The sequence below is a fragment of the Clytia hemisphaerica genome, unplaced genomic scaffold, assembly GCF_902728285.1.
Source record: "Clytia hemisphaerica strain Z4C2 unplaced genomic scaffold, Clytia hemisphaerica genome assembly, whole genome shotgun sequence".
Classification (NCBI taxonomy): Eukaryota; Metazoa; Cnidaria; class Hydrozoa; order Leptothecata; family Clytiidae; genus Clytia; species Clytia hemisphaerica.
Genome location: NW_027104530.1, coordinates 1,025,316 through 1,038,055, shown reverse-complemented (window position 1 = coordinate 1,038,055; position 12,740 = coordinate 1,025,316). Strand labels below are relative to the sequence as shown.

The window sequence follows — 12,740 nt, the reverse complement described above, 5'->3', positions numbered from 1 at the left end:
CGAACTATGGGACTAGGTTCGAACAACTGTTGAAATATTTTGATTAAAAACTAAAAGCCTTTTTAATTCCAGTTAATTATTTTATAAAATTCTTACAAAAAAGAGCGTTTAAGATATAAATTTTATTTTTAGTGCTAACGTAGTATATATAAAAAAGACTTTTCATAAAAGTGCATAATTATTAAAATATATTTCTAAAAATTTCAGTTTTCTAATTCATTTAAGAAATTAAAGGGCCCTTAGGGGGTAGTCTAGGGTAGTTATATAAAATTAAATTGCTTCATCTGGACTAGTGAGAAAAAGTGTTTGAGGGTCACTTAAAGATATTCATTTTTTCCCAAGTATTTTTCCGACTATTTTCCAAGTGTTGTTAAGAAGATGAAAAGAAGATTTTACCCACCATATCTATACTACCTTATTGCACGAAAATAAGTAGACATGTAATTAACACGAATTAAGAAACTTCTTGTTAATTAAAACCCCTTTAATTAAAACCAGCTGTGGTGTCCTTGAAAAAGCAAATAAAATTCGTGTTATTTTTTTGCGTGTTAATTTCAAGGCCGTTGAATACTTGCCTTGTAATATTCGTGTAATAAGGTACCAGCGTATGCTTTTGTGTAAAAATTACACGAAGTCGACGTAGTTGGATCCTAATAAAAACTTCCATTTTTACTTTACAATCTAAATCAAAGAAATTTGTTGATACGACATCCATCCGAGGGAAGGTTTTTCCGTCCACAGATATCTGTAAAGCCCGAAGGGCTAGATAAGAAACTTTAAGCTTTCTCCAGCAAAAAAAGTGAAGCAGAGATTCGAATTTTTAAATTTCGTGCCAATAGATAGGAAATAGCATTTTAATTGTTTTTGGAGCCCGAGAAAGTAGTGAAATTCTTGCTGTCACGTGATTTCTTTGGTAGGAAATCTTACCAAAACTTGCTCCACTTTTTTTATAAAGGCCGCGGATCTAGCCCTTCGGGCTTTACAGATCTGTGTTACCGTTAACCATTTGTTTTTGGAGAGTTTATCTTGGTAACTCGATACATGCGTTGATGACACGTCCAATGTTCACCCCACCTGTGGTAAATTATAAAAAATAAGAAAGTCATCTTTTACTATCATCAAAAAGATACTAGGGTCTTGTCCAGAAAAAAAATTGAATATGGGGGGGGGGGGGTTGGAGGATGTCCACGCCATACATGTTTTTTTTTATAAGCAAGTGTCTGTCCATATATCAGACTCGTATTATGCTTAGCATTCTATTGTTCTCAAACAATAGAGCCATTGTTTAGGTACCAAAAACTGAGCCTGCATATGCTTATAAACGTTAAGCTTATAAAAGAAAAAACATGTATTGTAAATGAAGGCTGAATGATGAGTAATCTGAATAATAAATGTATTTAGCTATTGAGAGATTTTCCAGGAAACAAGATATGTAAATTCTCGGTAGTAAGTAGCCAGCTTGTCTAATTCCGATTCTCAGAATTGATATTTATTGCGAAAGGAAAACCGAAAGTAAAAACTAAAACAAAAAACTAAAAAAAAAGATTTTTCTCGGAAATGGAAATAATTCGAGCCAGGATTTATTGGTAAAGTTTTGTTCGTAGAAGGAGTCTTTCAAGTTATTCGTCTCGTTATCGTTGATATCTAGCATTTAATTTTTATCAATAAGAACAGAGTAGGATCTTTGTGGGTGTTTCAGAATGCTTTATGCGAAACAATTTTCGTGGTAAGTCGTCGCTCTCCAAGGTAAGTCCATTACTTTTAAAATTTAGTTTTTCTTAAAATAAGAGTTCCTTAAGTATATGAACAAACATTTTAACCTCATCATTTGGTGAAATCCTAGCCTAGTTAACAAAGCCCGTATTCACAAGGCTAAAACACACGGCTCAGGCAATATAGCGTTTTTGGCGCTTTAAATTTTGGATTTCTCTTGGAATATTGTTAGAATAGTTATTCAGTCACAACTTACCATCAAATAAGGGAGAAAGGGATAAACCCCTGGAAAGGGAGTCGACCTTGCTTGGAAAGACCTGTTTACGTGCGGGTTGTCTCAAATACATTTAGACATTTATAAAAATTTGACAATACCTTGAGCGTAAAACTTGTAATCGAAGCTGTTCGAAGCCCCACGAATATCGCCGTAAATTTCGTACACATTCTCGTAAAGTACCAACAGTTCTTTCGCTATATCCACAAAGAAATGCACGCAACTTCCTGTAAGACAATGAAAAATTTATGATTTACTTTCACGTGCCGAAGAAATGGTCTTGTATCGAAAACCCAGGGATCTTATTTAGAGTCACTGAACCTTATCTAGTACGACCCCCGTTTGTTAATATTTACCTTCATTCACCCTTTTTATGTTTTTAGACGTACAATTTACCAAAATTATGAGAATGTGATTATCCCCCTTTTATTGGAAATGTTAAAGCCGGAATAAATGCATTGAACAAGAAGACTAATTCTTTCAAACCTTGTTCACTTTTTCTATGTTAAAAATTCTTCCGTCTCAGTGTGCATAAAATGGCTTTTCCGTCAGGGGGGGGCACGCAGTTACTACATACAAGACAGTATGACACTTACTACCGTGTGGTGTACTGTATTCAGAAGTTATGAAAACAGTTACTACACAGTGTAGTAACTGCTGTTTGGGGGTGGTGCCGAGCACTAAAACTAGCACTTTTGGTGTAGTAAGTGCTTATATTTTAATTCTTTTTAAAGAACTTTCAAAATGTTTCACAAAAAATGAATTTTTTTGTGAAAAAATTCTTTGTTAAAAAAAAATTTTTGTTATGAATGGACGAAAAAAATTCTTCTCAGACCCAACTTTGAAATTATGCTTTCCCTAATTATCATTAAAATGTTCTCAACAGCTGTTAACCAAGTAAATTAAAAGAATCTAGCACAAAAATGGCTTTACATTGAAAAATAATCGCAATTTTGGGTAATTTCGAGCATGTTTTTGATGATATCACTCAAAAACAGGGGTGGTACCTGGAAATCTTTTCTGAAAACAGTTACTACCAAGGTGTAGTAACTGCAAAGGGTGGTGGTCCTGAAAAAAAGTGTTGAAAAAGCACTTACTACACATCATGTCTTGTAGTAACTGCGTGCCCCCCCCCCTGTTTCCGTCTCAAAATCAAACTAATTCACCAAAATTTCAAGAATATATGCTAATTGCTGTGTGAAATCTGAGACGAAAAACCTTCCGTTGACCATTGTTTCTTAAACTCTTAAGAATATCGTTTTTCAGGAATTTTAAGACAAACCTTTATCTACACAGGCCATCATGTCCATGGCAAAAGTTTTGATTCTTCCAGTAATAGCTCGTTCTACACCACAGTCGTTCATACCTGGAAGAGAGAATCGAGGAGCGATCAATTATTATGAGGTTAATTTAAGGGAACTAATTTTTATCAGGAACTAACTTTAGCGGTTTTGCCCTATTTTGGACACTTTTCCAGGGATATTTCAAATTTTTAGATGAAAAATGACCAATTCGCAGGCTCTCCGCAAAACCACGAAAAAAGCAAAATTAGTTCCCACGAAAATTAGTTCCCTTAAGGAAGCCCTGTTAGGGCGATCTTTTTATTTTGTAATTTATTACACGTTCCGTTATCCATCCACCTGTCCCTCGATAAAGCGTGATTGAGTTAGTCACAAGCTTTCAAACGTTGCCAAATTATCCTCAAAACCTTATTTTTATATTGGTCGTTTTTGTTAGCCTGTAGACGACCGCGTGGTCAACAAATGAAACGTTTGGTTGGTATAAGAGGCTATCAGTTTTATTGCGGTGTTAGAAATAAATCAACCCTCGCCTGTAACTTCAAGTAAACGACGAATGAGTTTTGCTCAAAAGTTAGTAGTTATGTACTGGTCGATTTCTTACAAGATGAGTGCCATATCTATGAGCTTATATAAATTAAGTAATTAGTAAATCGAACCTCTATAACTAGATTTTCTCCTTAACTCAAACAAAGTTAACTCGTCCCTTTAACTCGTTCATTTAACAACGTCCTCTAAACATTACTTCACATCTCGAACAAATTTGTGATCCCCGTGAGTGTTCAAGTTATGGAGACTCCGTAGCATAGAGGTAGAGCATCCAGCTACGGTGCGCAAGGTTGTGGGTTCGATCCCCAGCCAGGTCATACCAAAAATTCCCAAAATGGTACTTGACGCCTCTCTGCTTGATGCTCAGCAACAAAAGAGACGGATCAAGGGTGAGTGGAGAAATCCAGGGAAAGGAGTGGCGCCCTCCCCTACCTTCGGGTCGCTCTCGACTGCGGTCACAAACTTACTATTTACTATGGAGACTCCACTATAAATACGAAAATAAAACATTCATACCGGCAGTAACATCGTGTATGGCAGCCCCCATCAATTGCAATCCTTTAAAGATTGCTCGATCTTCGAAAGCCTGGAAAGAAGCTTTGAAATGAACGGGAATGTTCGTTGCATCCTTTACGCAAGTCTTAACGTCGATAGCACTGATGTTCAAACCTTTGAAAATACCACGGAAAATCTGTACCCATTCCTCTTCCGCAGGCCCGTTGGTGACGGTGAACGTGGTCGATGAAGCAGCTACGTAACGTTTATCCACACTAAAAGGATTATAAAACAACGTTATTTCCAAGTTCTACGTAACGTTCACCTAAGCTAACCTTAATTGTTTTTTTTGGGCAAAATAAGCTGTATATTGTAATAAAAAAGAGCTGCGAAATTAAATTCCACGAAACTTCCAAATTTTGAGCTGTGAACTGTGCAATTAAATCCCACGAAAATTTCCTCTTTAAGGTAACAGCGTATATAAGACAACGTACACTGCTGATAAAAGAGCACTGGACAAAGAGGTTTAAAAGGTAACACGTAATGACTTGGTTAGACCGAATGAAATTTCTCACGCAAAGCAAGCGACAAACCCCATCACGGTGCTTACTCAGACGAATGGCCTATAGTGATGGGTAGAGGAATAGAAGCGTTCCAACAAGTAATAAATAACCTCTGACAGAGAATCCATTTGTTTATTAAAGACCTGGTCAGTCAAGGAGCATTGGAAAGAGACTCTTTAGCTCGAACCTCCATAACTCGAATGTCTCCTTAACTAGAACAAGTTTAGTTATCCCTTATGCCTTATAACCCTTACTCACAACTCGAAATTTCCTTAATTCGAAAAAAAAATTTTCCTCGTGCTTATTACTTCTCTTCGTTTACGTTTTGATGCTGGTAAAATAAGTTTAACGATCATAGCACCGCAACTTACAGATATCGAATATCGTATGTACCAGTTGGCAAAGAAACCATTTTCAATTTGACACTTCCGTCGGTAATAATTTCCGACATCGGATTTTGTGTACCACCGACGTACACATAATCAACGTAAGCACGATTCGTCACCCCTTGTGGATAGATTCCTGAAAAAAAAATCAAAAATACAATTAAAAGTTTAATCTATCATCCATCGATAATATAGTTACTTCGTTGCTGAAATTTTGAAAGAGTTTTTTGCTGAGGCCAGTAATGGGCCATTCCGGTTTATATCCATGGACGAACATGTCCTGGGGTAGCCTGAGAGGAAGTTCCAGGGGGTTCCATTTTTTCATTTTCCAGGGGGTAAAAGGTCATTGTAAAATTTCCAGGGGGTAAAAGAAGGGGGTAATTTTTGGTTCATCCAACATTACTGTATAAAAACGATTTTTCAAGGCTTTTTTCCAAATCTTACCATTTTCTAGGGGGTATCTACACATTTCCAATATTTCTTTTTTGGCTTGAAAAGGTTCGTCACCACCCCCTGTTTGGGTTTTTAATGGACGAGCCCAATTGACACGATTAAGTAACTCCAAATGATAAGGCTTTTTGCCGATGTTTCAAATAAAGCATTGAAAAGATTGTCTTTGCTTTCATAAATTTGAAGAGTTTATTCATCAAAATATCAAAACATTTTCATTTTTCAAGGAGTTTCGAGCGGAGTGGAATATTTCAAACCTAAATCCGAATTGCCAGAACATAGATCGAAGTTCAATCTTCATTACTGAATTACTGTATCTATTATAATGCATGTATCTTATACAAAAAGCAGATATCCGATAGATAAAAGTCGGTTATTTAGATTTATTAGCCCGAGGTAATGCAATATTCAATACGGCGAAGCCGATTTGAATATATACCACCGAGGGTTAATAAATCCAATAACCAACAAATACCTATTGAATATAATATACGTTTTATTGTATAAAAAGACATCAATCTCACCGAGGGACTGAGATTGAAATTGTTTGATTTTTTCTCAAGATCAATCGAGTTTCAATCAGGTCAAGCAAGCATATAAAATAACTTTCGGGGAGCTACCTTTCACAATAGAAAGGTTCTATGACCTTTCGTTATGATGAAAGTCGACAGAGAATTGTTCGATCTTGAAAGATGACACGAGTCTTTCATAATTTACATCACAGATAAGGCATAACATTCATATCGAATTTCTCCTTAAACATTTTCCACTTTTGTATAAAGACCACCTCTGTAAATTAAACCGCAATATATTTCTCAAACAATCAGGAAGTGACTTTGTTTAGATTATTGTTTTTTTAAATACAACATTGACCAAGTTGATTGATAGGTAAAATCGATCACTTTTCTCAAACTTTTTGTTACTGTAACAGTACTCAAAATTAGGAAAAGCCATGTCAAGAAGAGTGGACATTAAAAAAAACAGTTAAAAAACAACTGGTGGTAAACGCCCGGCGTTTTTCGTGTGTTTCTGTATAAAAAATTGCGCCATGAATATCAAGAATCAGAGAAATTACATTTTTACTAAACGAAAAAACAATATCATAACGGCTTTCACAGACCTGATATCTTTCTTTAAATGTTCAAAGAATTGAAGAGCAATAAGATTTTAGGGCAACTTGAAACTTCTAGACAAAAATAGTGAGTGTCCTACCAATCCAATCTTTGTTTGAAGCTTCATCTTTGGGCATGTTCCATGTGACAGTCAAGTCACTGCCTGATGCAATGGTGGACGGTGTGACAGTCATTTTACGGTCTTGATTGACAATAATCAAGTTGCCATCAGAATCCATCTGTTAATTAGAATCAAAACTTTGAAAACATATCATACAGTAGAGTCTCTGAAACTTGAATTTCTTCTTAAAACTCGAACAAGTTTTATGGTCATTTCAGTTAAAAATGCCTTGTAAACCTTACTCCGTAATTCGAAATTTTCTTTAACTCGAACAAATTTGTATTCCCCGTGTGGGTTCGATTTATGGAGACTACACTGTATTAAGTGAAATCGTCAAATTTTCCTGCTAAAACACTAAAAGCACTAACACTATCTAGCAAACATTCAATGTAAAATAAATTCCTTTTTGAAATAACTCTTCTTACAGAATATGCTGACCACCATCCAGAAGCATCATTAACAATAGCTGGCAAACTACTAATTTTATATTCCTTGGTGTCTGTCACATGTTCCCAAGGACTGTAGTCTTTGGCACGTTGCATTTGCCATATTCGATTCAGTTGACCATCACCATCAACTGAGAAAACCTGCAAGTAAATTGAAATCATTGACTTGGTAAAACTGAGGTCAAATTCAAAATATTTTTTCCTAACAAAGTTTATGAAGCAAGAATCACAATAATAAGACTCTTCAAAAAACAATGAAGAATGATATGATATTCATTGCAAAACGTAGAGTATATTAGTGTATAATATCAACTGGGATTGAAACACATTACCTCGATTCCTAGGTGAAGATTATTTCCAATGCTCAAGGAATTTGCAGGAAAATGACTGTTTGCAGGGATATCTCCTGAAATTGAATGCCAAAGTCCCCATGTGCACCATCCCCATGGATTAGGTACTCCATCACAGGTTGTCTGAGAAATGTGGTGTAGTTTGCCATCAGTACCATGAACAAATACATTCAGTTTGCCATTGAAGATGTTGTACCCCATTTGATGGACAACTGGAGCATGTACAGACTTTGGTGCACTATATCCTGTCTTATCCCAATCAGCCCATCTATCAAAACTTAATTGCCAAGTTCGATACAAGTAACCATCTGTGCCAACCATGAAGGCATCCATAAGCTTGTACGGATAGAAAATAAAAACAAATAAATTTATATATTTTATATCGCTTTAAAAACTCAATCATTATCATTAACACAATGTTCAAAAGAATAACAGCAGATTAAAGGAGAGCAAAATCTTGCTTAGATTTAAATCTTATACTAAACCATTGGCTGACAAGGGAACGAGAATGGCCTTCATGGCTGACGTGCAACATATAGCTTCAATTGGCTTTCATTTAGTCCCCAAATCACAACCTTAGGATAAGGATTTTCGAGGTTTTTGTTTTCTCAAGCTGAAGTTAAACTTTCCAAACTTATTTACCCTGTTGCTTGAAAATGTTTCATTGTGTTAAAGAGGAAGGGGTACGTTATGTCACGCTCATTTTTGTCTGGATACAACAACTGATGACCTAAGAGTGCCGTGATTCATTCTGATCGGGCTTAGACTCAAGCTTAGAAATTTCCTGGAATAGCCCTTAAACTGTTTGTTTACCTTTGTAAATGAATTGTAAGCTACAGCAACATCAGTTTTAGGTATTGTTTTGGTACCACCGATCAGTTTCCATTTTGAAGATGACGTGTCCTTTTCTAGTGTTGACCAACAAAGATTAGAATTATTAGATTGTGATCGTGCAAAAATGTAAGGCTTGTTTTGAAATTCTTTGATGATAAGACTGTCATATCCATACACTTCATGACCTGTAATTTGGAAAATACAATCATGTTGAGTCTACATAATTATTACATAAATTAATTTTAACCTGAAAAGTTGTTTGTTAATGATATATATATTTTTTAAACAATCTGAGTTTTAATTTGTGTTAACTCGAATTTTATTTTTAAAACCCAGAACACAGAAATCAAAAAGGTTTATTCATTATAGAAGGACTATGTCAACCTGTATCCAGAAGCTAAAAAGACATAGAAATAATCTGACCTTCACTAAAAGGAAGTGTTCCACCAACATTAAACCATTTTCCATATTGAGGTGTGGATTTGCTTTTTAAGACAGCTTCTGTTCCAAAAACTTGTCCACCAACATCTTGATACAAAACATAAGTTGTGTTTGAAGGACCATCTAATGTTACAGGATTTGATAGACAAGGTTGTGGTGTTTCAATATCTGTCCTGTAGTAGAATCAAAAAAGCTGATTGATATTACTCTGATTTGATTCTCCTTCTTCTTTTAAAGACAGAAAATATATCTCAAAAATATAAAATTGCTGTAAACAACATTGAAAGTGAACAAACTGGGTGAATAAAAAAAAGGTTCCAATCATAGTCTTCTGACCCTGACACTGGTTTTAATTATACTAGATGCTCTTTGAGAGTTTTAGACTGGAATTGTCATGAGCATGGTTACCACTATTTTGCTTTGAAGGATACAATATAGATACATATAGGCTTTTTCTCATTTTAATTCTTTACCTGACGAAAGTGGGCAGTTGATGCAGAAGTTAGATTGTCAACTAATTGCAGCAAAAAATCTTTGAATTCGAAAAACATTTACAATCATGAATATATTTTCATTTTGAAGATTTTGTAGAAAAAAGTGAACAGACGTGAAAGTTTTACTTTCATAGGTTCAATCCAAATGGTAGATTTGAAAAATTTTGTTTTTTTTTTGCATAAACCCCTAACTATGGGCAAGAACCTGAGGTCATCAGATATTCATTCTTTTCTACACAGCAATCTCAATTTCACAAGGACAGCAGGAATGACAGCAAATTTGCGTAGAACATGTTTAAAATACTAGGACGTTGTACCAGAAAAAAGACATTGTGGCTAGTTTTTGACATTGTGGCTCATAACAAGATTTTGTCATGAAAGTGGCTATTTTCTTCCTAGATAGTTAATTTTCAAGCACCTTCAGAGGTTTACTGTGCACGCAAGAAAATTATGTTATCAAGACACAAAAACCCTGTTGCTAAGTCTTTGTCTTGAGATTAAAAATGCAACCACTAAAAACGAAATCAAAATCCCATAATATCTTGTTTCCATGTACCAGACTTAATCAATTGAACCAATAAAACTGTATTTAAAAAAAAAAATTTTTTAAGTTGCGAAACTTTATAAATTTGTGTACTTGCATCTATCTGCAGACACGTGTTTCGTCCTTCCCAGGACTCTAAGTGTTTTTAGTGCGATTGTGTAGTTGTTCTGATGTTTGGAGTTTTTAATTAGCTTTTCGACATGACTTTATGCCTAGCAAAAGGTCTATGCACTGATCCTGGTTCAATATATACAAATTTTGCATTTTAAATAAAATCCAACAAAAGTAAAAATTAGTGTTCCAACTTTTTGCTGCTATAATATGTATGCAGTGCAAAAAAATACATAGTTCAAGTGTCCAGCAGGACCCTCTCGGCGCTCCGGAAACGTCCGGTGCAAAAAGTGCTGTTTTTTAGTGATCCGGAACACCGGAAGATTCCGGAGCTAGATTTTCGGCGATTGATCTGCACCGGAGCAAGATATCCACAATATACCTTAAGTGGATAAATTTTTGCGTGTACTAATTTTCGCGAGACGAGAGTTTAAAGATTTCGCATGGATTAAATTTCGTGAATCAAGGGTCTTTAAAATTTTCGCATCGATTAAATTTTGCGAAAATGGCCTTCTTTATTTAATTTCACGACTATATAAATTGTAACTAGAAAAGAGATGTGTGTTTTTTAATTGAACAAAGGCAGACAAAGTCTATCAAAAGCTTTCAAAAAACTCAAAGAAAGTACTGTGAGATCGGGTAACTTTGCATCAGTGGAGGAAAACATGCATAGCCCTCAAATGAATGACCTGTCTGGTCATTAAAATACAAAGTTAAATCAAAACAAAAATGTTAGAGTAGATCTGCGAGTGGAGCCGCGTAGTTCATTTGTTTTGAAATTTTGCTGCTTTGATTGGTCAGTCATTTGATGGCTATGCAAGTTTCCCTCCACTGATGCAAGTTACCCGACTTCACGGTACTTTTAGGTGGTTACTAAAGTTTATAATTGAAATGAAGAGTTGAACTCGTAACATTTTTTGATTGTAACATGTTTTCTAGAAAGTCTACTTTTATTTTCGTGATTGTAAAATTCCAAATAATTTTGAGTGGACTAATTTTCGTGAATTAAAGGCCTTCAAAATGTTTCGAAAACCGTGAAAATTAATCCACACAAAAATTTATCCACTTAAGGTAATTACAATAGCACTCGTTGTGCTAATCGTGTGAAAACAAACTGCGTCTGCGCATATTTCAAAAAAATCAGTCGACTCATGGAAGTATGAAACCTCATGTTTTTTAATTTTTTCGATATTTCGACCAGTGGATGCTTTCGAATATAATGTGACAAATTCAATTTCATTAATGACTGAACCATCATATTAATATTTTGAATATTTTTTGTAACCATGTTTAAAAGCTCTAAAATAGCATCTACTAACATAAAAACCAGAATATGATTCTTCAATGGGAATCAAAACAATAAAGTGCACTCACAAACATCACTTTGTCAGATCTAACAAAATTAATAATGATAACGGCACTGTCCTAGTTTTTTTGCTTTTCCGGGACTTCAGCTTAAGTGCTGGCATGCAGCAAAGGGTACAAAGTGCAAATATGTGTTTCCCGTAATTTTGTATGAAGAGTTAGGTCTATACTGTATAAAAGGTTTTATAGAATGTGTTAAAAATCACTTGCTCTGGAAGCACCGGAAGAGCTCCAGAACTTTCCGGAGAGTAAAATAGTGTTTTTTAGCTGCTCCGGAAAACTCCAGCCAGAAAACTCTTGCAAAATTGACCTTTTGTCTTGTTGTACGCCTGCATCCCATGTGTATTTTTGTATATTTTAATATTTACTATTATGCTCAAAGTTACGCAAAAATGACAAAATACAACCAATAATGAATAACATATGATATGATGGATGAAGATGATAGGTGAATGATAAAGAAAAAGCAATTAATACTAGATATGTTTTTGTAATTTTACCGTCAAATCGATGTTAAAAATTTTTCATAGGAGGCTCTGCCTTCTAGAACCCCCAATTCAATAATATTTTGAGAGACTTGGCAACTATGAAATTAGTTCCCAGCGCAGATATATTCCTCCTTCACACCATTTGTATAACAGTTTCAAAGAAAAATTTCTTACCATGTGACTTTTAGGTAAACATGAGGGGAAATGGCATTACTTGTAACTGTCCATTGAAGTTTTCCAAGAGAACAGCGAAAAATATATATCTTGTCATCCCAATCATCTCCAAGAAAAACTACACTCAGTCGTCTCTCAGATAAGTTATCTGTCATCCAGTATTTCTCATTTAACAAAGGAAATGCTGAACAGGTACACATGAAAAATACCAATGCTAAAATTTGCCAGCCAGTCATCTTTTTGGTTTGGCTTCTCAGAAGGTATGAACAAACATAGATGACCAATTTTTTTTTGTTTAGAAAGTTTTTAATTTTTTTCAAAAATCACATGAGACTCTTTATTCACTATACATTTAAACCACTGATTAGAACAATTATAAGTGGTTTTGAGTCATTGTTTTTAGTATGATATCGGTTTCTGGGAAACAAAACACTTACAGGAGGTTTGGCTGACATTTGAAGCACATCAAAGAAATTTTATTTCAGCAAGTTCAACTTCAAAATTTTCTTATTGTTAATAGGCATTAATATTT

General features: G+C 34.8%; 1 protein-coding gene across 1 annotated transcript; it reads right to left on the bottom strand.

Moving 5' to 3' along the window:
• Positions 1-37: 37 nt before the first annotated feature.
• Positions 38-12,500, bottom strand: LOC136822365 (uncharacterized). Its single transcript, XM_067078602.1, has 11 exons — positions 12,209-12,500; positions 9,015-9,205; positions 8,571-8,776; positions 7,740-8,093; positions 7,387-7,548; positions 6,941-7,079; positions 5,264-5,414; positions 4,351-4,604; positions 3,270-3,353; positions 2,089-2,214; positions 38-1,074 (listed from the first exon to the last, which is right to left on the bottom strand). Exons 1-11 carry the CDS (start codon positions 12,442-12,444, stop codon positions 1,022-1,024), a joined length of 1,956 nt encoding a protein of 651 aa, XP_066934703.1. The 5' UTR covers positions 12,445-12,500; the 3' UTR covers positions 38-1,021.
• Between the last annotated feature and the right edge of the window lie 240 nt (positions 12,501-12,740).